The sequence below is a fragment of the Hylobates moloch genome, unplaced genomic scaffold, assembly GCF_009828535.3.
Source record: "Hylobates moloch isolate HMO894 unplaced genomic scaffold, HMol_V3 SCAFFOLD_14, whole genome shotgun sequence".
Classification (NCBI taxonomy): Eukaryota; Metazoa; Chordata; class Mammalia; order Primates; family Hylobatidae; genus Hylobates; species Hylobates moloch.
Window position 1 is genome coordinate 38,598,836 of NW_026652289.1, and position 26,373 is coordinate 38,625,208.

Sequence of the window (26,373 nt, forward strand, 5' to 3'; positions counted from 1 at the left end):
CTTCCTTTTGTGATCAACTTTTTATCTCTCCAGATCTGAGCTCTCCCATTTGCAGAATTGTACTTCCAAACTCATGTTATACACACAGTTCTGCGCACAGTCCCGGGATTCAGACAATCCCGGAGTTAGATCCTGTCTCTGACACTTACTAGCTGGATGACATTAAGCAAGTCACTAAAATTCCCCAAACCTCCATGTCATTCTGAAAAATAAGCAATGTTAAAAATAATTATAAACACTAATGAATACAACCATAATCATGGCAGTGAGCACTTGTTAGATGCTTGTGGCTGCCAGGTACTGGGCTAAGACCTTCATATTTTTCTAGCCCCACAGACAAACTTAACTAATCTGTATTACTCTCTGCCTATCTAAGTCTTACTAATTCTCAAAAGGAGTTCTCTTCAAGCCTTTCCTGACCACCCTGCTCAGAGTAACCTCCCCACTTATCTCAACTGGTTATCTACCACTGAGTAGAGACTGGTTGGTATTGCTGGTCATTTTTTCCAGTGTCTGTGTCTAATCCCAATTTCACCATCAACACCTATGGCAAGAACCAGAATAGACCGTATGCATTTTCTAAATACTTAGCTGATTTTACAATGCATGTTAAAAGCGTCTTGTAAAATAAGTACTAGGAGAGTGCTGACTAGAGGAGAAAATGAGGAGAAAAAAAACTAGATAAGAAGAAAAAAATAAAAAAATAAGCTCCTCTCCCTCCAAGTTCCCTTAACTTTAGCTTCTTCACATTTCGTCTGACACTTAGAAACTCCTTTCTTTAGGGCCCTACCCACGTAGGGCCTCCATGTATCACCCTTCCCCAGCACAGCTAAATTTCTTATGGCTTTCGGAGCCTTTGGCAGTGGCTGGAAAGTCAACTGCAGTGATAACAGGAATCAATATACATGCATACCATATAAGCAAGGTTTGCAGAAAGGCTGGGAGAAGAAGAAAAATGACATTTCTACTCTTCAAGACCTTATACTCTAACAAGAGAGACTGACTTCTAAACAGCTATGTGTGTATACACACACACCTATAAAAAGGTATATACACACACACACACACACATATATATATATACCCGCGTGTGTGTATGTGTGTGGAGGTATTGGTATGTGGCAGTAGTCTACGGTGCTCTTAGCTCCTCTTTAGCCACAAGTCGTGGTGACAAGAGGAATGAGATCGTCCTCTGAGGCTAAAACTGTTAAGACCACAGAGTTAGTCAGCTCAGGCGAATATAACAAAATACCGGAAATGGGGCTCAGGGACTGCTAAGCAAACGCATCACTGGTGGTCTCCAGCACCTGCGGAGTATCTTTTGCTGCCTCTTATGTATTGCAGGCAGTGCCTGATGGCTGAGAAGAATCGCAGAGGACTAGAAAAGGTTTGAGTCTGAAATTATCTGCCACAGAGAATTAGAGCTCAGAAATAAATGATTGCGAAACAGTTCAACTTCCCTGTTAACGACAACAACAACACGCTTATTAATTCCTAGCTGGAGCATCAAGCTTATGAAGATTCCAAGTAAGACTTTCCAAAGAGTGGATCTATCTGAACTGAATAGCACTATTGAACTCTGTTGCATATTTTGTGATAGCTCTAAAACTCCTTTGCTTGCTTACTTTTAAATGCAATGTGTTGCTGTACGTACATGCAACCAGACACTGGTGCCTTCTGAAGCTAATCCAGGCCATTTTTATAACCTAATGCAGTAGCACTTTGCAATTAGATGAAGAAGATCTGTGGGATTTCTTTCTCTGGTGATTAAAATGTGTCAGGGGAAGAAATCAGGACAATATTCCAAGTGAAAAATATAAAGTCAGTTATTTATTTAATATTTTGTTACAGTAATCATTTTTATCTTTTGAGCGTACTTTTTCTTGTCTACTTAAATACTCAAACAAAATACTCAAAATTAATTATTAAATGTAAATGTAAGCACAATGAGATACCATCTCATCCCAGTTAAAATGGCTCTTATCAAAAAGATAGGGAATAATGAATACTGGTGGAAGGATGTGGAGAATGGGGAACCCTCGTACACTGTCGGTGAGAATGTAAATTAGTACAGCCACTATGGAAAACTGTATGGAAGTGCCTCCGAAAACAAAGTAGAACTAGCAGGTGATCCAGCTGTTACACTAGTGGGTATATATTCAAAAGAAAGGAAATCAACAAAGAGATAGCTGCACTCTCATGTTTATTGAAGTCCTGTTGAAATAGCCAAAATATGGAATCAACCTAAGTGCCCGTCAGTGGATGAATGGTTAAAGAAAATGTGATTGACATGCAATGGAATATTATTCAGGAATAAAAAAGAGTGAAATCCTGGCTGGGCGCAGTGGCTCATGCAAGTAATCCCAGCCCTGACCTCATGAAGACAGAGAGTAGATTGGTGGTTACCAGAGGTAGAGAAGGGGAGAGGAGAGGAGGGATGAAGAGAGGTTGATTGATGGATACAAATGTACAGTTTGATAGTGATAAACCAGTAGGGTGACTATAGTTTATAATAACCTATTGTATGTTTCAAAATAGCTAAAAGACAATAATTCAAATAACATAAGACAAAAATTTACCATGACAGATATCCCAATTACACTGATTTGATCTTTACAAATTATATGAATGTATTAAATTATTACATGTATCCCCAAAATATGTACAAGTATTTTGTATCAATAAAAAATAAAATGTAAGATAAGGTAAATGTAATGATTAGCTTATATTTCCTGGATCGGAAATAAGTATTTACTGAAGTATGTATATGATGAAGAGTTTTTTTTATATTACTACAAAAAATAGACACCTTACATAAACATATTACAGTTGGTGTTTAAATGGCTGTTTTTTTTCTGGCCTTGAACTTCTGGAAAGTAGGTATGGCCTGCTATGTCAGGATTAGTTCTTGGAATTCTTTGTTGTTTTTCAGTCAGCCTTATTTTCTTGGGTCATGTTTTGAACAACATTTATCAAATGTCTATTTACCAGACATTGTTCCAGATGCTTGAACAAAATGAAATGTCTGCTGTCATAGAGTTTCCAGTCTATGTAAGACAATAAACAAATGTATAATATAATGCTAGATAGTGATAAGTGCTAAAAAGAAGAAGAAAATAGGAAAGGGGAAAGAGAGTTTCTGTGTGATTGTATGTGAAAGTGTCCATGCATGCCGCTCACCCAGTATTTTAAATAGAGTGATCAAGGAAGCCTGTCTGAAGAAGTAACATTTGAACAGAGATCTGAAATAGTCAGTCACGGGAACATTTAGGGAGATGTTCCAGGCAGGCATTGTGGACAATTCATGTCACAAAAAAGTCACCCAAGTGTAAGCCAAGTAACATATCCTGTATGATAACTATATATACATTTTTTGTTTTTTCTTAAGTGAAAAACAAACTTATTAGGTTTTCTGGGTACTCATTAGGTTTTCAGAAAACTTTTTCATTTAATATCATTATTGCTGTATATTTCCCTTAATGATTATTCTATTATTTAATAAATAAGATTTATGGCTCTACAGATACAGCTTCACAATCCCTTATCTGTAATTCCAAAATACAAAAAAATTTCTTAATTCATTTAGTAGCAAAATCTGAACTGACATGAATCTATTTAAAATTATCCTTTATGGGCCAGGTGCTGTGGCTCACGCCTGTAATACCAGCACTTTGGGAGGCCAAGGCAGGAGGATCACTTGAGGCCACGAGTTTGAGACCAGCCTGGCCAACATGCTGAAATCCCATTTCTCCTAAAAATACAAAAATTAGCTGGGTGTGGTGGCACATATTTGTGGTCCCACCTATTTGGGAAGCTGAGGCACGAGAATCACTTGAACCTGGGAGGCGGAAGTTGCTGAGATCATGCCACTGCACTCCAGCCTGGGTGACAGAGCGAGACTCTGTCTCCAAAAAAAAAAAAAAATATTCCATTTAGTGTGACTACTGATACATTTCATTGTAGAAACATTAGTGTGTTTGATGAAGGGTTGCTACACATTAAGTAAAATATAGGTAATACAATGTATTGTACCCTAAAATATAAAAAAATTAAATCCAGAAACACATGTGTTGCCAAGGATTTTGGATAAGGGATTGTAGATCTGTGTCAGATTTCTTCTTGATTTTCTGATTAAATGTTACCATTGTTGTTAATCTTTAGATATATTGTTTTTGGAAGTATAATGCTATATTGTGCCCTTATTATATACTGGTACTGCATAAGCACTCTATATATTAGCTAATAAAATGCTAACAAAAAAAAAATACCACTGACTAGGTGGCTTAAACAACAGAAACCCACTTCCTGCCTTGCAGATGACTCCATTCTCACTGTGTCCTCACATGGTGGGGAAGGAGAGATCTCTGGTGTCTCTTTGTCTTGTATAAGGACACCAGTTCCATTGGATCAGGGCTCCATGCTTCTGACCTCACTCATCCTTAATCGCCTCCTAAAGGCCATATCTTCAATACAGTCATGTAAAGGTTAGGGATTCAACATAAGAACTTGGTCTGGGGGACACAATTCAATCCAAGCAATGACTCTTATCCGTCAGCACCCAGACATACAAAGTCACCTAAAGGACACAATATGGGTGCTGGGCCACCATGATATCAGCCTTACAATTAATGAAGTGATAACATACAATTAATGAAATAATGTGTCAATCAGAAAAAGGGAGAGGTCATGCCAGGAAGCCTCAATAAAAGTTTGGACTTGTTCAGGAGGAGGGACTTTAAAATCCAGGCTTCCTGGACTAAGTGGGCTCACAGGCAGAGATGGATAAAGGTGACCCTAGCAGACAAAGCGTGAGCATATCAAGTTCTAATTTGTGGCTCAGTACTTATTGTGAGATGGATGGTGTATAAAATACCATTCAGCATGGAGCCCATGCATTCTCCCTGCAGTGTGCCGATCCCTGCACCAATTTTCCCGATTCTCATGTGACTTCTCCTAAAGGCTGACTGTGGGGAGGAAATGCATTTCAAGCGTTTCCAGGCCCTAAGATAATAATTTCTCCTAACAAATTAATGAAGTAGACATTGATTATGATTTGACTTTCCATGTGATTTGACAACAATGAAGAATCAGCTGTTTACATCGAAAGAACATTAGAGTCTTTATTATTATTGAGATGGCATCTTGCCCTGTCACCCATGCTGGAGTGCATGGGCACAATCGCAGCCCACTGCAACCTCTACCTCCTGGGTTAAAGCAATTCTTGTGCCTCAGCCTCCTGAGTAGCTGGGACCACAGGCATGTGCCACCACACCCAGCTAATTTTTATATTTTTAGTAGAGACAGGATTTTACCACGTTGGCAAGGCTGGTCTTGACCTTCTGACCTCAAGTGATCCGCCCTTGTTGGCCTCCCAAAGTGCTGGGATTACAGGCATAAGCCACCACATCTGGCCTAGAGTCTTTAAAGTATTTAATTCTCATGGCAAATTAGTTGTGATTGTCATTTGTAGCTCAGACTCATGACCATTTGGTTATCATGAGTCAGTCTGAGCCAGATGACCACTGGACAGTTAGTACATGTCTTAGAGCATGCCGACTTTCTCAAGGATTTATTCAGTGATGCCCTTGCCCAGGACCAATTTGCCTTCCCCTTTCTACCTCCTCTTCCTGTTGCAATCCCTTCTTCTCTCTACAGATTTCTCCACAAAACAGATTGAGGTTAGTGCTCAGTCAGAGTAAAAGTGACATGCTTGAAAATGAAGGCAGGCTGATTACACTCATCGCAGAGTTGGAAAAAGCACCACAGAGAAGGAAGGTTTCCACTAGGCCTTGAAGTATGGGAAGGATTTCAGTAGAACAGAATGAATATGGGGTAGGTGATATGTTTGGCTCCGTGTCCCCACCCAAATCTCATCTTGTAGCTCCCATAATTCCCACATGTTGTAGGAGGGACCCATGGGAGATGACTGAATCACGGAGCAGCTCTTTCCCATGCTGTTCTCTTGATAGTGAATGGGTCTCATGAGATCTCATGAGATCTATATGAGGCGGAGTGTGATAGTTCATACTGAGTGTCAACTTGATTAGACTGAAGGTTATAAAATATTGATCCTGGGTGTGTCTGTGGGGGTGTTGCTAAAGGAGATTAACATTTGAGTCAGTGGACTGGGAAAGGCAGACCCACCCTTAATCTGGGTGGGCACAATCTAATCAGCTGCCAGTGCGGCTAGAATATAAGCAGGCAGAAAAATGTGAAAACAGACTGGCCTAACCTCCCAGCCTACACCTTTCTCCTGTGCTGGATGCTTCCAGCCCTCAAACATCCGACTCCAAATTCTTCAGTTTTGGAACCTGGACTGCTTGCTCCTCAGCCTGTAGATGGCCTATCATGGGACCTTGTGATCATGTGAGATAATATTTAATAAACTTATATATCTATATATTCCATTAGTTCTGTCCCTCTAGAGAACCCTAATACAGGGAGTTTCCTTGCACAAGCTCTCTCCCTTTGCCTGCTGCCATCCATGTAAGACATGACTTGCTCATCCTTGCCTTCTGCCATGATTGTGAGGCCTCCCCAGCCATGTGGAACTGTAAGTCATCCATATTAAACCTCTTTCTTTTGTAATTTGCCCAGTCTCGTTATGTCTATCAATAGCATGAAAATGGACTAATATGATAGGTAAGAGAGGAGGAAACATGTGAGATGACAAAAGATCCCATAGAACATGAAAAGCAGGGAAAGTAAGAGACTACCATTATTCACAGGTGTTTAGCTTGAAAAACTAGGTGAATAATGGTGATATTGCCAAGAAATCATGGTCTGTGTTTGAGGTGGTTCTTCAGGGAGACAGTGAGTTCTGTCAAAACAAGTCGAAACCAGGTTCCTAAGAGACATCCAGTAGGGTGTGGATCCGGAGTTCAAGACAGAGTCTGGCTAAATCCTCTTCCACCGAGGTATCCTTTCTTCTAAGCATATGTTCTCACCTTTTGGTTTTACAGCTGGCTTTGGCACTTGCAATACTTTAGGCTCTGCCTGTCCTGTTTCTCACATTCCTGCTTCCTTGCCCCTCATCCTTACTTTCCTCTTTTGCCCCATCATTCCATTTCCCCGTAACAGTAGACTAATATTTCACTTTCTTTGCTGATGCTGGTGGGCCTGGAGGTGACCGCAGAATTCAGGCATTGCTGGTATTTGGGGTCCTGTCCCACTGCCACAGGCTTAGCCTGGCACCAGAGCAGCATTGGTATACAACAGAAGAGGCAAAGCCCTAGGGGTCCCTCAGGCCACAGATGCTCACTCCTTGCCTGACCCCTCTGGAAAGCTAAAAACAAAGTAAGTTAAACTGAGAACACTGGACAAAAATCTGATTGTCCTTGCTGTACACCAGGCTTGCCACATGCCAACTCCTTCCTTCTTCTTCATTTCTTCCCCATTCCACACAAGGTATAGAAAGCCACCAGCTATTAACTAGGAAGAAACAGATAAGCCAGATCTAAAATACAGAGGAACCAATTCCCAAACTCTCAGGTGATATGAATTCTGCAGGAATTCCCTCTTTGTTAAAAAAAAAAAAAAAAAAAAGCAGAAATGATAAATTCAGAGTTAAAATCAATATCAAATTTCAGCTAAAAAGTTTACACCTGCCTAAACCTCTAATTTCAATTATCATATAAAATACAATTGAGTATTTTTTCAAAAACCACAAATGTTGATTTTCGTTTAATCATAAACTAAAGAAAACTCACAGGAAAAACACAAATACCCAAGTAACCTGAATGCACACGTTGCTATCATTGTTTTTGTATTAAACAAATATCAGCTGAGCACACGTTATGTGCTATGCGCAAGGCATGAAGCTAGACGCTTAGAAGACAAAGACAAATGTGTCTCCCCAGCTATGCCAATCCTCCAAATGAACACAGCCTAGTGGAGAAGACAAGTAAGGGAGCCCCTCTTCTGTACCATGTGATAAACTGGTAGCGGGACAGGGCCTTAAACATCGGACTCCAGATTCTTCAGTTTTGGAACTCGGACTGGGTAGTGGGACAGGCCCAACTCAAACAGGCAGAACTGAGGGGAGGAGCCAGCGAGGAGGGAGGTGGGTGGACAGAACTAGACTGCAAGGGATCCTAGGGGTCTGATCAGCAGCACTCCTGTCCCTCTGTCCTCTGCAAGCATGCCACCCAGCAAATCAGCGGCACTTAAGTAGCGAGAACCACAACCCTGAATGGTAGAATCAGTCTTGGTCTTTGTTTTGTACTTTCTAGGTCAGAAAAAGAGGAGCAAAGGATTCATTTTTGAGAACAAAGGTTAAAAAAATGGTTGCGTTAAAAGGGAAAAAATCAAATGATCCAGAATAGGTTATTCTGGATGGAATCTGCCTATTCTAAGCTTTCTGCATTTAGCCTGGAGAAGATAAAATAGTCAACCCAACAACCCCTCATCTACTATCATGGACCAGCCCACCCTTCCAGACACACATCACACCACAAAGCTCCCAGAGCCTCCAATCCAGGTAGAGCAAAACACTCATCATCCCCAACAGCACCCATCCACACTTCAGGCCTGTGATCACCAGCTTTCCTCACCTGGCAAGCACACTATCCTCTGTGCCAACTTGGACACTGCTTCGCAGATAACATGCCCTCATTTTCCACACACTGATCCCCTCCTTCCAATGAGCTGCCAGGACACCAGGCTGAAACATTTTGCAACGACAGCTCTGATATCCAGTTGCCTCTTATGCTCTGCTTATAAGATCTCCCAAAAAAATCATAGTTGGAGGGCAGAGGCACTTTCTTACCCATCTCTATGTCCAATAGCAACTTTCACACTGCCTGGCCTAGAGTAGCATTCAAATATTTCCGTTTAGTCAACAAAGACAATCAAAGTTCTTTTTTTTTTTTTTTTTTTTTTTTTTTTTGAGACAGAGTCTCACTCTGTCACCCAGGCTGGAGTGCAGTGGCACAATCTTGGCTCACTGCAAGTTCCACCTCCGGCATTCATGCCATTCTCCTGCCTCAGCCTCCCAAGTAGCTGGGATTACAGGCATCCGCCACCAAGCCTGGCTAATTTTTTTTGTATTTTTAGTAGAGATGGGGTTTCACCGTGTTAGCCAGGATGGTCTCAATCTCCTGACCTCGTGATCCACCTGCCTCGGTCTCCCAAAGTGCTGGGATTACAGGCATGAGCCACCGCACCCGGCCATGACAATAAAAGTTCTAAATCGTTTAACAGCAGTTGCTTCAAAAAAATTCCTTCTGAGTATGAAAATGTTAGCATATCAAAGCCAAGAAGCCCACTTGTATTTTCTGGTCAGGAATAAAAAGATGAAGATTAACTTTATTATATAATTCAACATGTTACCTTCCTTATACTGACCTGATTTAATAATCTACTTCATTTGCATTTTGTTTAGTGGAAACATGTATTTCAAATTTATAAATAACTAAAAAGTCAAAAAAGGTTTACAAAATGGATTTTATAAAATGTAATGCCAAATAAAAAAATAATTAAAGTCATTTATGGCTAATGGTGTCTTAATATAGTAATGCTTGCTAACAAATATGGCCATGATATTCTCCAAACATCCATGATCCCTTCCCACTGAAACCCTGATACATAGAATAAGCAATGAGTTTTGTTTCTAAAAGTGAAACTAAAAATCCAAGTTGAACAACCAGTTTTCTATGCCATTGTAACACTAACCTGGAACACAGAAAAATTAACCCCTTACTTCAACATGGAAACCTACTTCAGTGTCAGTAACAAAAGACTTTTTAAAAACAACTAATTACATCAGTCACTTAAAATCATGATTTGGTAATCTGGGGATTGAATTGAATTTAAATTATATTCACTCTTGAAATATAATGTTTGTGTCATCATTATATTAGGTTAATTGTATTGAAATACTAAAGTTTTGTTAACTTTTTTAAAAGAATGCATGTTCACAGGTGAGCGTACACACAGGTGTAAAATAGAAGGACGTTCAAATCCTCAGGCAGTCAAAGGGGGACATACATTCATAGCTTCTTAGGAGTAATAATATGCATGGTTTTCCTGCAGGTATGACTGGGCAATGGTGTAGTGACAGAGACAAACATACACTTAAAAAAATTCCAGGAAAAGTTATGCACTTAATTTCTTTGCCAGGAGACAGATAAAAGAGAATTCATCCAATATGGCTTTTAATGTCCTAAAGTATTCTGGAAGAGTTATTTGTAACAGCTTTAAAATACACAGAGGTCAACCCTAAAACTAATGGGAACACCGGGTGCAATCAATACTGCATTAATTTAAATTCTTGTAAACAACATTCTCCCCATCTGAGCTAACCACAAAAATAACTTCTAATCAAGTTTTCCAAGCAGAGGGGAAGGGGGAGGGGGAGGGAGAGAGAGGGAGGAAGGGAGGAGGGAGAGAGGAGGAGAGGAAGGGGGGGGAGGAGAGGAGGAAAGAGAGAGGAGAGGGGAGGGAGAGGAGAGGAGGAGAGGAGGGAGGAGGGAGGGGAAGGAAGGAGGGAAAGAGGAGGAGGAGAGGGAGAGGAGAGGAGAGGAGAGGAGGAGGAGGAGAGGAGGAGAGAGGAGAGGAGGAGAGGAGAGAAGGGAGAGGAGAGAGAAGGGGGAGGAGAGAGAAGAGGAGGAGAAGGAGAGGGAGGGAGGGAGAGGGAGGGAGGGAGAGGGAAAGAGGGAGAGGGAGGGAGGGAGAGGGAGAGAGAGAGAGAGAGAGAGAGAAAAATGAGAGCCCAGCCCTATTCTCACCTCTGGCTCTTCTGGTACATTCCCTCCAAGGGAAGGTTTCTGAAGATCAAAGATGCCGTTGCTGGACACCCGCCTCTGCTCAGCCAGAGAGGCATAGGCCTCCTCCGAGTCTGTTTCCACCACATGGAGGTGGCTGGCTTCTTCTTGGCTCCAATCCAATTCTTCTTCGGACTGTTTCAAGGAGCTACTGCTGCTCTTGGGAAAGATCCCTGCAGTGGACAGACTGCTGGGCACCGAGGTGTAGGAAGACTGCGGCCCGGAGTAAGGCCGGCCCTCTGGGGCCAAGGCCTCAGCCTCCAGGAGATCAGGCACAGACAGGCTGAGGCGGCGGTCCAAGTGATGCCTTGCCCTCAGATCTGGGGGCTTACTTGGGTTCTTTTTCACCTTCTTCTTGCTCAAGTTGATCAACAATGGCCTGGTCCGCTGTTTTAATGAGCCCCAAACAGATGGTTTATCCAGATCCATGGCTGCATGAAGACCCAAGAAGCCACTTCTCAAGAGTACACCTCTACTGAAAACAACTGCAGTGACTCCTATAAAACAGAAAAAAAAAAAAAGACCATGAACCTTCTTGGTGGCAGTAAGGCACATCATAGTGGAAAACATGACTCAAAAATCTTACAGTTTCCAATAAATGATTAAGACTGCAACATTTGATTGGTAACTTGTATAAATATTGGGAAAAGCATTTTTAAAGAACTTTTTAAAGGAATTTTATCAGAGCAATTGTGGAAACATTAAAATAAAGAATGAGATTATAAGGTTGGCACCAAAAAAAAAAAAAATGCTTCATGAAAAGATAACTGTCTTATTTCCTTCCCACAGGAAGCAGAGCTAAAGACATTCACAAGAACACCAACAGCAGCTGTTCTTCAGTGTGATCAAGGGGTGGGGACTTTCTACTTCTCTAAACCGGAGGTCAACAAATAGTCTCAGTGCAGGGCCAGTTATTAAATATTTTAGACTTTGTGGGCCAGATGGTGTCTGTCACTAGTACTTAACTCTGCTGTGTGACATCAAAGGAGACAGACACAATACCTAAATGAAAGAATGTGGCTGTGTTGTAATAAAACTTTGCAAACCCAGCAGACTGTGGATTGCTGATCCCTGCTTTAATCATGTCAACTTCCTTCCCAGAATTAAGTGTACATTTTGAAGAACAAAAATATGGCCCTATCGACTAGGATTCCATCTAGTATCTTTCAAATTTATATTCACATATGGGTGATGAGAGCAAAAAACATTTATAAAAATGTGAGTTTTGTTCTTATTCAGAAGAAATGACAAAATTCCCGTAATGAAGCCCTTAAAAAAAGCAAGCTTCCGAGATTTAGCCTGAGAATGTGAATGAGAGAAAGTGTCGCTCACTAACAGTTGGTTATGAGGGACAAGGATGCTTCACACATACAGTAAATACGTAATTACAGAGTAGGGTAAATGCTGTGGAGGAAAGTGGTGATTTGGGATATAACAGGTTGAACTCATCAGGGATCAAATCAAAATCAGATTTGCAGAAATAACTCTTATTTTATGTGTCACATGCCTCATAATAAATCCTTTCAGTATGAAAAAGAACAGGATGGGCAGACACTGAGACCTGGCATGTTTGTATTCTGCCACATTTGGCTGAGGCCAAAAGAGGCCAAGAGCTTCCACAAAACACATTTTCTAAAATCAAGGACCCTGGCTGTCGTGCCCCACCCCAGCTCCTTCCAGGAGAGGACAGTTAATCATTGTGAAGAGCGGTCCAGAGAGCCAGAGATCAGGGTGCGTGCAGCCATTTGCCTGCTGAAAGTCAGGATTCTGTCTCTATAGCCCTTGCCTAATGACCAGCACATGGCAAGAGCTTCTCCCAGGATGAACTTGGTTATCTTCTGTAGATAATGTAAAGATTAAGAGCTTGGCCTCTCAAAACAGACTCCACGGGTTAAAATTCTGATTTGCTGTGTTCTACTTAGATGTAGGACCAGGTGCAAGTCACTTCACTAAGCCTCCATTGCCTCACCCACCCAGTGGGGATGAGATTACCTAGTTTACAGATACAATGAGACAAAGTAGAAAGCACAGTGTCTGATGCTTTAAAGTGCTCAGACACAGAAAGCTGTCTCTACCATTATTCTCATTATTTCTTGTTTGGATATCTTACTCAAGTTATGTAAGAGCTCTGTGTCTCATTGTTATTCCCACGTTACAGATGAGTTTAACAGTAAGTACCTCAGGAGGCTGCGGTGAGGACTGAATGGGCTAATACACAGAAAGTGCTTTGGTACCTAGAACAGTGCTAGGTACGGAGTAAATGTTTAATACAAAGTTATCTACTTTTAAAATTGTTTCCGTTACTTTGTATTGGGTCATTTTGGCTTTAAATGTTTAAAATATTTTACAACTTTTTTGCAGCTTTTAAAAACGTTATCCTAAACAGAAACTTGTATTTCACACATTAGCAATTACGCAAGTACATTCAATTCACATCTCATAACTTGACTTGCAAATATGATAAAAGGCATTGCTTCTATTTTCATATAGCAATATTTTCCTTCAATTAGCATGTAATGAAGGAGAGTAGGGTAGCACTCTATGGCGACCCGGGAGGAATCTGTAAGAAATGGGAAATGTCAAACCAGCTAATACAACCAGAGGACCCACAATGTGACAGATACTATGAGAGACTCAGGACACAGCAGAGTCTTGAAAAAATTTATCATGTATGTGGAAATTAAAACAATGCAATTGAAACATCTGAGAAAAAGAATTTATACAAATTCCACACTAATTACAACCAGACAGAATTTTTTTTTTTTTTTTTTTTTTTTTTTGAGTCAGGTTCTCACTCCAGTTGCCCAGGCTGGAGTGCAATTGGCACGATCACAGCTCACTGCAGCCTCAAACTCCTGGGCTCAAGCGGCCCTCCCATTTCAGCCTCCCAAATAGCTGGGACTACAGATGCATGCCACCATGCCTGGCTATTTTTTTGTACACATAGAATTTTTGACAGAAGAAACATTCTGATGAACTAAAAATCTAAAGCTGAAAGAAAAAGAAAATATTTAAATAACTGAAAAGTCTGTTGTAAAGAAAGTAATAAATATGGAAAACATAAAAATGGAGAAGGTGGCCAGTACCTTCTCAGCAAAACCAATGAGACTGAAGTTTGGGAATGACACATATGTCATGCAGTGGCTGCTGATGAAGACTCAGCACATGTGTGAAATAAAGTACACCTGAACATAGCCTGGAGAAGCAGCACTGTGACTTCCGTGGGAGCAGCAAGACTTCAGATATGCTCACACAGTGGGACACTGTACAATGCTTAACACAGTCAGGTGGAGCCATATGTGTTTCAACACAAGTAATGAGAGCTATCGAGATGGAGACAGACAGACAGATAATATTACAAGTTTAAATTCCTGGCTTTATAGAATTTCTCAAAGGGGTTCCCTACGGTACCCCAAACAGACTCATCAAGAGAGTGTCTTTAAAAATACCCAGTCCTGGCCAGTCCTGGTGGCTCACACCTGTAATCCCAGCGCTTTGGGAGGTCAAGGCGGGTGGATCGCTTGAGGTCAGGAGTTCGAGACCAGCCTGGCCAACATGGCAGAATCCCATCTCTACTAAAAATAAAAATAATTAGCCAGGTATGGTGGTTCATACCTATAATGCAAGCAACTGAGAGGCTGAGGCACAAGAATTGCTTGAACCGAGGAGGTGGAGGTTGCAGTGAGCTGAGATTGTACCACTGCACTCCAGCCTGGGTGATGGAGTGAAACTTTGTCTCGAAAAAAAAAAAAAAAAAAAAAAAAAGAAAAATAAAGAGAAAAAAGTTTCAAAATAAATAAATATAAATAAAAGCAGACAGTCCTGGGCTCCACCACAGAAAATGAACCTGAGTGCCAAGAATCTGCCTTCTAACAAATCTCCCTGGTGTTACTGTGCAGCTCAAAGCTTACGAATCCTAGGGGAGAGGCTTACATTCCCCTTTGAGGGAAATCTCCTATTTTGAAGGGAGACTGGGAATGGGAATTAACCTCTTATGAAATGAAGAGGTTTGTAATCTCTGTATCTAAGCAAATCAAAAATATCTCTAAGAAAATGAGAAAAGGAGTTGGTGAAAACAAAGTTGCATCTCTAAAGAATGGGTCTAAGTGGAAAAATGTTTATTTTCTCCATGCACTACACTGTCCTGTGCCAAGAGAGAGTTTCCCTCCTTTATTTGAGGGGGTGAAGCTGGTAGGAATGCACATATTACTGGTACATTATAATATATTCAAGAGAAATTCCAAGTGGAAAGCAGGGATATACCTAACCCCTGGACACTGGAACCAACAGTTTCACCATCTTTGTTTTGTTAAGAAATGGCTTTTTCAACTTTATTTTTGAAATCATTCTAAAACAAAATTGGCTTTTTTCTCACTTTTGGTGCACAGTTCTACAATTTTAACACATTTACAGATTTGTGTTTACACCATCACAATCGGGACACAGAGGGGTCTGTCTATCTCCACAGGATCACGCGCTCCCAGGCCCCCACTTCCTTCCTCTGGAAACCACCGTTCTATTCTCTATCATTATTGTCTTTTGGGGAATGTTTTCTAAATGGAATCATGCAGTATGTAACTTTTAGAGACAGGCTTCTTTCACTCAGCACGTTACCTTTGAGATTCATCCAGTTGCTGCACATGTCAGTAGTTCAACTTTTTGTTGCTGACAGTTGTAGTCCATTGTGTGGATGTACCACAATTTATCTATTTACCCCTTGAAGGACATTTGGGTTGTTTCCAATTTGGAATTCTTACAAATAAAGTTGCTATAATCATTTGTGTATAGGTTTTTTGTGTACGAATATATGTTCTCACTTCTCTGGGATAAATGCCAAAGAGTGAGATTGCTGGGTCATATGATAAGTGAATGTTTAACTTTATAAAGAACCTGACAACTCTTTGCCGGACTTTAACAGACCAATCTGCATTCCCATCAACAATTATGAGAAATCCAGTTGTCTATATCCTACTCAGCACTTAGTACTATCAGGACTTTAATTTTAGCCATTCTAGTAGGTATGTACATAGTATTATCAACATCTGGGTTTTTAATTTTCATTTTCCTAATAATGTGTGATGTTGAAAACCTTTTTATGCATTTCCTGTCTTTTTATCTACTTTGATAAGCTGTCTATTCAAGATTTTTACACAATTTTTAGAAATTGGGTTTTCTTATTGTTGAGTTATGAGAGTTCTTTATATATTTTGGATATTAGTCCTTTGTTGAACACATAGTTCGCAAATATTTCCCCTACTTTGTAGCTTGTCTTCTCATTCTTAGTAGTGTCTTTTGTACAGTAAAAGTTTTTAATTTTGATACAGTCTAACAAGCCATTTTGAAAAATTTTATGTTATATACTTTTGGTGTCATCTATAAGAACTCCTTGTCTAATCCCAATTAACAAAGGTTTTCTCCCATGTTTTCGAATATAGTTTTACATTTTATACTTAGATTTATAATTTATTTTAGATAACTTTTGTATAGTGTTATCTTTAGTTTAAGGTTCATTTTTTACATGTGAATAATTTTTTCCAATGTCATTGTTTTAAAAGACTGTAATATCTCCACTGACTTGCTTTTGTACTTTCATCAAAAATCTATGCTACATCTGTGTAGGTATATAACCTTGACTCATTATTCATTTCCATTGATCTATGTAACTATTCCAATACCATGTTGATTGCTGAAGCATGATAGTCTTATAATTGGGTAGTGTGACCTCTCCAAATTTGTTTAGCTATTCTAGATTTTTGTATTTCTACATACATTTTAGAATGAGTTACTCTCTATAAAAAAGATACTGCTAACATTTTGATTGGTATTGTTTTCAATAAATAGAGCAGTTTGGAGAGTGCTGACATATTTACTATGTTTAGTCTCCAATACAAGCACATGGCAGCCCTCTCCATTTCTTTAGGTCTTCCTTCCTTTCTTTCATCAGCATTCTCTGGTTTTAGCACACATACCCAGTACATGTTTTATTAGGTTAATTTGTATTTCGTTTTTGTTGAAGCTATTGTAAATGGCTTTTCATTTGTGTTTCCAATTGTGTGTTTTCGGCACAAACATATACAATTGAATTTTTTTATATTGGCTTTGTATCCTGTAACTTCCTAAATTTACGTATTGGTTTTATTATATTCCTTTAGGTCTTCTGCATCGAAAGTCATGTTGGGTATTTTTATTTCTTCCTCTCCATATGCTATGCCTTTTCTTTTTCTTGCCTTATTGGACTAAGACTTCAAATAAGATAGTGAATAGTATTAGTGAGAATGAATATTCTTTTTTTCCCCCTCAGTCTTAGAAAGCATCCAATCTTCCTCCAGTAAGTATAGTGTAGAGGTTTATCAATTTTATGGATTATTTTTCAAAGAACCAGATTTGGGTTTTTAATTTTCATTGTTTTACTATTTCAATACCATACATTTCTACTCTTGTCTTTATGATTTATTTCTCTCTTCTTGATTCAGGTTTAATTTGGTCTTACTTTTTTTATTTTCTTAAGGTGGTGGCTAAATTAGAGGGTGGTAATCTACAGGCCAAATCCATACAACTACCTGTTTTTATACATAAAGTTTTATTGAATGTAGCCACACTAATGTGTTTACATATTGGCCATGACTGCTTTTGCACAATGGCAGAGTTTAATAGTTGTGGCAGATACCATATGGCCCAGAAAGCCTAAAATATTTACTGTCCAAACATACACAGAGAAAATTTGCCAACCACTGGCCTAGACTATGGCTTTGAGCATTTTCTTCATTTTAAAAATAAGGTTTAAGGCTACATATTAGCTCCATGCCGCAAGATGTGAAATGTCATATTTTCATTTTTTTCTGTTTAAAATATTTTCTAATTTATCTCGAAACTTCCTCTTTGGGTCATGTATTATGTAAAATTATGTTTTATTTTCACTTTTTTTTTTTTTTTCTTTTTTGAGATGGAGTTTCGCTCTTGTAGCCCAGGCTGGAGTGCAGTGGCATGATCTCAGCTCACTGCAACCTCCACCTCCCCAGTTCAAGCAATTCTCCTGCCACAGCCTCCCAAATAGCTGGGATTACAGGCATATGCTACCACACTCGACAATTTTGTATTTTTAGCAGAGACAGGGTTTCATCATGTTGGTCAGGCTGGTCTTGAACTCCTGACCTCAAGTGATCCACCCATCTCAGCCTCCCGAAGTGCTGGGATTACAGGTGTGAGCCACCACACCCGGCCTCACTTTATTTTTTATTTTTCTTGAAACTTTCTCTTTGGGTCATGGTTTATTCAAAAGTATATTGGTAATTTCTAAGTATCTGAAGATTTTTCTATCTTTTTATTAATTTCCAGTTTAACTCAGTTATGACCAGAAGTCATTCTCTTTATGATTTTAATTCTTTTAAATTTGTTAAGGTTTGACTTATGACCCCCAATGTGGTCTGTCTTGGTAAATGTCCCATGTGCATTTGAAAAGACTGTGTATACTACTATGCTTGAGTGGAGTATCGTATAAATGTCCATTAGATTCCATTGGTTGATAGTTCAGTTCTTCTATGCCCTTGCTGATCTTCTATTACTGACAGAGGAGTAATTTTTCAACTATAGTTGTGAATTTCTCTATTTCTCCTTTCAGTTACATCAGTTTTTGCTTCTGTATTTTGAAGCTCTGTTGTTGCACACACATTTACGATTGTTATAGCTTCTTCCCGAACTAACCCTTCAATCAGTATGTAATGTCTGTCTTTATCCCTGATGATTTTCTAGTTCTGAAGCCTATCTTGTTTGATTTTAGCATAGCCATGTTAATTTACTTTTGGTTTGTGTGTGGGTTTTATTTCCCCCGTCCTTTCTGCTTTTCAGCTTACAATAACAATATATTTGAAGTGAGTTTCTTACAGAAAGCACACAGCTAGGACATTTTTTTAAATACAGTCTGACAATCTCTAGCTTTTAGTTGGTTTGTTTAGACCATTTATATGTAACATAGTAATTGATAAGTCTGGATTTAGGTCTGCCATTTTATTATTTCTTTCTTGTTCTGTTTTTCATTTTTTCTGTTCCTGCCTTTCTTCATTTGTTGAGGTTCTAGTGTTCCATTTTAATTTATCAATTATGATTTTGACTATATCTCTGTATAAATTTTCAGTGATTATTCTAGGGGTTACGGCATGTATAGTTAACTTTCCACATTTTATTTAGAATTAATATTTTACTCCTTCAATTGGAACAGAGAAACCAGATCACCTGCATTTGTTTTGTATTGCTCCCATAACAAATAACTAAAAACTTAGTGGCTTAAAAAGATAAATTTATTACTTTTCAGTTCTGAGAAAGTCTGAGATGGGTCTTGTCAGGCTGAAATCAAAGTGCTAACAAGAATGCATTTTTTTTTTTTTTTTTGGAGGCTCTAGTTGAGAGTCCATTTCTTTATCTTTCTCAGCCTTAGCAAAATCCCATTTTTTTAAATTTTCATCGACAGCCATGTTTAGCTGATCAGTCAGCTAAGGACTGATCTTAGCTTTTAGAGGCTGCCCACACTCTCTGACCTCTTTCTCCATCTTCAAAGCCAGAAACAGTGAATTAAGTCTCTCTCACTGATGCATCCCACTATTTTGTTTTCCTCTTCCACTTTTAAGGACTCATGTTACTTGATTGGGCCCACCAGGAAAACAAAGGTTATTCTATCTTAAAGTCTGTTAGAGCCCATCTACAAGTCCTTTGTGCCACATAATGTAACATATTCACAGGATCCTGGGATAAGGATGTGGGTATCTGGGGTTAGGGAAGGGAGATTATCCTGTCTACCATACCAGCATATAGGTCTCTTCTCCCATAATATAATACTACATAAGTTGTCTCATATATTACATCTAAATACAGTGAAAATTTGTATCAGACCATGTTTAACTTTTGATTTCAACCATAAGCCAAACTTAAATTCAAGAGAAAATAAATGGTCTGTTAAATCTTAAGATAGTCTATTCAATTAAAATGGAAAGGCTATTTTATTTTTCACTTGCATTTCCTTGATTTTGATATTCCATATTTCCTTCTTGTACCATTTCTCATCTGCTTAAGAAGTTTTCTTGTTATTTTGTGGCAGGTCTGCTGCCTCCACATTCTCTTAGTTTTTCCCAGTCTGAGAATGTATTTTTTCACCTTCATTTCTGAAGGATATTTTAGCTAGATATTGAATTCTATACTTCTCTTTCAACATTTGAAAAACGGATGTGCCATTTTCTCCTGGCATCCATGATTTCTGATGAGAAATCTCAGCCATTTGAATTATTGTTCTTCCATATACCAGTTATCATTGCTCTGACTGACTTCAATATTTTTTTAAGTTTTTAGCAGTTTATAATGTGCCTGGGTGTGTGCTCATTTGGGTTCATCCCATTTGGGGTTAGCTTAGCTTCTTGAATCTATCAATGTTTCAGCCATCATTTCTTTGAATACTTGTTGAGCCTTACTCACGTTCTCCTTTCCTTCTGGAACTCCAGCGATACAAATATTATGCCTTTTGTGATTGTTCTATGATCCTGGAGACTCTATTATTTTTCAATCTTCATTTTCTTTCTTCAGATTGGATAACCTTTATTGATTTATCTTCAGTTTTACTGACTCTTTCCTCTGTCATCCCCATTCTGCTATTGAATCCATACAGTGAGGTTTGTTTTTTGATGGGTGGAGAATGGGTGGGGCACGCAGCTATTGTATTTTTCAGTTCTGGTTTCCATTGGTGCTACTTCACATCTTTCCTCACTTATAGTTTCTATCTTAACTTTTATTTCAAGGCTCATGATTATTCATTTGAGCATTCTACAATGGCTCCTTTAAAGTCAGATTTTGATTTTCATTTGTTAATTGCCTTTTCCCATGTGCGTTATCATTTTTACATTTCTTCATAAACCAATATAAATTATACTTTAGACATTTTGAATGTTATAAAACTCTCCACTTTATTTAAGCCTACAAAGATGCTGATATCATTGTTTTAGCAAGTACTTGATCTAGTTAGCTTCTAGCCATAAATTTCAGCCCACCTTCTGTTGGCTATGGTTCCAATACCAGTTTAGTTTTCAATAGCTATGCAGCTTCATTTAGATATGCCCTGCTTGTATAGGATGTAGAGGTCAGTCTGGGACTGAGAGTGGAGTTCTACCCATTAACTCCATTCTCAAAGTCATTGGGATGCTAATAAGGATCAGATCCATGTGTGTTCAGGCTATGGGTGAGTCCATGGGTCCACAATGTATTTGATCATTTCCCAAGCCCTTCCTTCTCAGATGTCTCCTGTGATACTTTCTGGCATCCTAGAACTCACCCTTTTTCATTCAACAATCGGGAACAACCTACATCTATGATCATACCAGGGTTGTGGGGAAGACACAGAGAGATTTAAAAAACAAAACAAATTAAAAAACCCAATTGGCCTTGCCACTAAGAGCTACCAAGTAGCTCTATTTTACCAAATAGAAGGCACATGCCCCTCCCTAACCCATTGTTTTTGCTTCTGCAGTTTCCTACCACCAGCTGCTTTTGCTGCCACTGCCTCCACCACAAGACTGTTGGGGAGCCGAGGCATGACAAAAGTGAGATAAAGGAGACACACAAGGTAAGGGATTTCCCCCTCCCTCTTAGCTTCAGGACTTCCCTTTTCTCCTTGAGCCACAGCTAGAGGTCATCTCTTTCTCTTTCCCTCTCTCTCTGAGATCCACTGTTAACATGTGGATCTGAGACTGCATTAAATTCACGCTGGAGAAATGGTCCAGTTTTGTCATAACCCAGCTCCAGGGGATCTGTGGATAGAGACAGTAAGCAGTTGGCACTGGGAAGCTGCAAGAGCCAATCTGATGAATGCGGAGAATGGCTTTCCTGTTTGTTGAAGCTGCAGCTTTACTTTTCTGAGACTTCAACTAGCTTTACCATATATTTCATTCAAATTTCATATTTGTGTTCAGTGGAAGAAAAACGTTGAAGTGTTTTTATTCTATCTTATTCAGAACCAGAACTCATTTAAGTTTTGCAAAGCATGCTGACCATAGTTTCTCCAAGTACGTGAGTAGTACACAACCATGTGCAGAAAATTATAAACATATAAACACAAAAAGATATGCCCCGAGAAAATAAGGATCCTTAAGGTGTGTAAAGCTAATACACTCTTGGACTCTATTGTACCTGAAAAGGTCACTTCTCCAATAAACAGTGTATTTTCCAGAACAAGCAACAACAGCATAAAATACAGAATAAACAACCATGTATAAAGAATTACAAACATATAAACATAAAAAGATGTGTCCAGAAAAAAAAAAGTGTTCTGAAAATATGTAAAGGTAATGTATGCTTGGTCTCTTTTATGCCTGAAAATGTTACTTCTCCAATGAACAATGTATTTTCCAGACAAAGCAAAACTTAAAGAAATAATAAATCTAAGAGTCAGGTTTGGAAAGGCTGCTGAGACAAATTCAACTATCTGAATATTATATTGTTTGCTTCCTCTCGAAGGATATTTAAAAATAAACATATTTGTTCAATTTTCTACCCTGATGCAAGTTCATAGGTTATTGTCATAAACACTCAAAAGGCTACAAGTTAAAAATGTGACCCTCGAAGGGCAGCATCTCTTCACAAAACATGATACCTATGCTACCCTACCTGGTAATCTTCAGCTTTTCTTTATTGAACAAAAATATGCATTTTGCCTCTCCAAACCACTAACGGTAGAGCAAGGTCTTTACAGGAAATGGCCCCAAGCCGAGGAGCCTAATGGAAGCTTCATTTATTATGGTTTTAAGCCAGACATCCTCCCCAGCTGGCCGCTAGCAATTGGCCAAGTAGAAAAAGAAAAGAAACCTTTTTAATACCAGCCCTCAAATTTCTGATTGAGCTCATACTGCAACATTACCTGAATAAGAACTGCGAGGTAGGAAAGAGGTTCTCAGAATGAAACAGCATAATTTTACAGAGCATTTTAGAGCTATTCGGTAACACTGACTCAAATCATGTTTCTCAAACTTCTTTTTTAATATAAATGTGACAAAAAGGTCTGGCTTTCACAATCTAAGTATCAATCCAAATAACAGAGTAGCAAGCGGTCACTAGTCAGAATGTGTCATTACTGGATATCTTTTTAATTAACCATCAAGATTTGTTTTTCTTACCAGTAGAAAGGAAATTTCATATCACGTCATTTTAATATGAGAGAAAAAGAATAATAAAAATAGGGTCAATAATAGTAAAAAATCTGATGGTGTATGCCTACCTTATGATAAAGATAAAGGCAAATGTAATTATATAGACAGATTATTCTGTACTTTAATAGAACTGGGAAAAGAATCTATATACCTTAGTGCATTTAATTATGCTTGTAGCTAAAACAAATCTCTCCTCTTTTCTAAAGGAGATTATCCTTCATAAAAAGCACTCTCTAGATCATTTCCAGAGGATAAACAAACCATTTCCCTGCTTTTAAGATAAATTTGGCTCTTTCCTTCCAAAACACAGATTCCCTATCTACCATTTCAACTTTTTACTAAATATGTAATCTAATTACAGGTGGACAATCATTTCATATACTAGCCATACTATTGAAAATTATACCACATGGACAGAAACCCCTTCAAAATTAAGATCAACTGAAAGAACCAGATGAAATCTTCAGCCCCACCATCCATGTTCCTGGAAGGAAACATAATGTATTAATAGAGAAGTAGATCCTATCTCCTCTGGTTAATGACTAGAAATGGGACAGGGTATGACCCCTAGAAATCTCAGTCATTTGAAAAGACCCTAGAACTGCTTACCTCTTTTTCAATCATTCCGAATTCATACAGTGTGATTGGAGAAGTTTGGAGAAAAGGAAAGGGGGGAAGGAGCTAGGGTTTCTGAAACATTCAGACACTTGTACATCCACTTTAATTCCAATCTGATGAGATACTTACAGTTACTATCTTGCCCTGAAATGACCAGAATGAATTCAATAAAATGTGTAAGTGAGTTTTAAGTGAGCCCTGACCAAGTTAATGTATCATTCAACAAAAAAATAAATTGTGAAGCAAAGCATAATTAGCTAGTCTGAGGCTGCTATGTTTTTAAAGGTCTGCTGCAAGGTTGGCCCTTACCTGGCATTAGTAACTTGGATTTTGGGAGATTCCCCACCACGCTAGGTGGTAAGGGTGGCTCACTATGCACAAACTGTATGCAAACAACTTGGTTTAGGCTAATTATCTGCCTTCCTTCTGAGAGTCTAGAATTTTAACACATGTTAAGCAGAGGTGCCTTTGTGACCAGCCCCCAATAAAAAGCTCCCTAAGGAACTTCCCTGGTGGAAAACATTTCACACTTGTTGTCAAACTCCCTCATGCAGGAATTAAACATGTCCTGTGTGACTCCACAGAGAGAGAACTCTTGGAAGTTTATGCCTGGGTTCTTCCAGATTCCCTCATCTACTTTTCTCTTTGCCAATATTATTTTTTCCCTCCTATTCCTGTGGTAAATCATAGCTGTATGAGGAAAGGTTGAGTCCTCCTAGAGAATTACCAAAGCTGAGAGTGGTCTCAGGGACCTGAACCCTGAAATATTAATCAAAATTTTAAAATTTCAACAAAAATACAAAGTGGGCTTCAACACTATACTACCTGCCTTAACTGAGATCTTACCTAATCTTTTTAAAAACTTTTTTTACTCTAAATAGTTGTAAAGGCCTTTTAGTGTTCTAACCCTGCTATTTTTCATATACCTCAGCCCATAATCATTTTCAGAACCCAGGGCCAATAAGCTCCATAAGATTCTTAGCATTGGCTATGCATTCTCATATGCACTTCTGTGCAGTCACACTGCCTATGTACATCTCTGTGAAGACTTTCCCACCAATCCCTAGCAGAAGAAACCACTGTCCTAAAATTGAATTTATTGCATCCATGTATTCTATTATATATTATTTAGGGATACATAAACATATTTTTAATAAACTTTACGTAAGTTGTACATGACTACATGCTTTTCAATCAGCATTACCTTCAGGAATTTTACCCACAATGATAAATGTAGCTTCATTAAAGCCATTTTAAGAGTTGTATAGGATTGCATTATGGGAAGATCTATAATATATTGATTAATGTTCCACAGATGGTTACTTAAGATGCTTAACCCCATTATACAACTACAAAAGGATTTAAAGAAGATTCTTAGATTCGTCTTCTGATGTACATGTCAGTTTCTCTCTCAGTTTTTCAACCAAGTATAAACTTCCAGTTAGAAGTGATTAGTAATGGGTGAAGAATATTTGGTTGTTATAATGACCATGGTAGGGAACATAACTCATAGTGTGTGCAAATTAGGGATATACAAAATATTCCACAAGAGAGACTTATCCTGTCCAAATTACCAATAAGGTCCCATTGAGAAACACCATATCTCAGAGTAGAATTATTGGTTTGTAGGTTGCATATATTTTAAACTTGACTAGCTAGGTATTGCCAAACTATTCTCCAAAGTAGGTATATTAATTTATACTCCTGATGCAGCTAATGAGTTCCCACTGTGCAACATCCTTGCCTGTACCTATAATTGCAAGACTATATATTTGCCAATCTGAAATTATGAAAATGGATCTAATAAGTAGCTTTTTAAAAAAAACTTTATATGGTGTCAAGAGTCATTTAAAATGAAAATTTGGTGAGTTCAATATATCAATTTTTTAATGTATTGTGTTTTGGGGTTGGAATATGTGTGATGCATATGGTTTTAAAATACTCAAGGTGGGGACCAGCCAAGATGGCTGACTAAATGCAGCCAGGAATAGCTTCTGCCACTAAGAGAGACCAAACTATCAATTAGACTGGCATATTCTGAACAGATCTTCAGAAAGAAGGTATTGAGAGGGGACAGAGGGAAGATGTAGACCCCGGGCTGAAAGGTAAAAAGCTGGGAACCCTACGTGGGGTTGCCAAGCAGTAAGACTCATTCCTGTCCCCAAGCAGCAGCTAGGAAAGGGGTGAATGAAATAGGCATGGAGTGGTCCACTTTCACCATAGACCTCTGAGATCCCAGCTGCAGGATACCCCACAACCCCCACAGATATTTAAGGTGGCAGGGAGGTCTTCCCAGAGAGTTAGCAGAGACAGAACTCCAGCCTGTGCAAAGCCCAGGGGGGTTGGCATGGGAATATCTGCTATGGAGCATGGCCATGAAAGCCCACCCCCCAAGGCTTGGCATACTTCTCTAGGTGGCATTAGCCTTTGTTAGCTGTTGGACCTCGACAGAGCAAGGATGTCTTGCTGTGGGACAGGAACAATCTGATCTGACTGTTACTGTCTGCTGGCCTCTCCCAGGGTCCCTGCCTGGCCATACAACTTACAACACAGCCTCAGCTGCCCAGCTAAAGCACTTACAAGCAGCCACTGCCATAGGTTTTTCAACAGCAGACCCCACCAACCTGTGAGAGCACTTTTGCAGAAAGACCTCTGCCGGTGTGCACCCACCCACAGCCTTCTCCTGCCTGGTGTACCCACCCACAGCCTCCTCCCACTGCCTCACCAGTGCACACACATAACGACACACCATTGCCCCACTGGATCACTTTTATTGGCAGCCGCCATCAGAGTGTTGCTGCTAGTGGACTGTG

The 26,373-nt window shown here is 39.1% G+C and overlaps 1 protein-coding gene across 1 annotated transcript in view; it reads right to left on the minus strand.

The window, feature by feature from the left end:
* Positions 1 to 26,373, minus strand: part of MCTP2 (multiple C2 and transmembrane domain containing 2) — a 258,431-nt gene that overhangs the window by 182,498 nt on the left and 49,560 nt on the right. The window contains 1 exon segment of the mRNA XM_032175198.2: positions 10,728 to 11,260. Within this exon segment, the coding sequence (XP_032031089.1) occupies positions 10,728 to 11,192 (465 nt within the window). The 5' untranslated portion in view covers positions 11,193 to 11,260.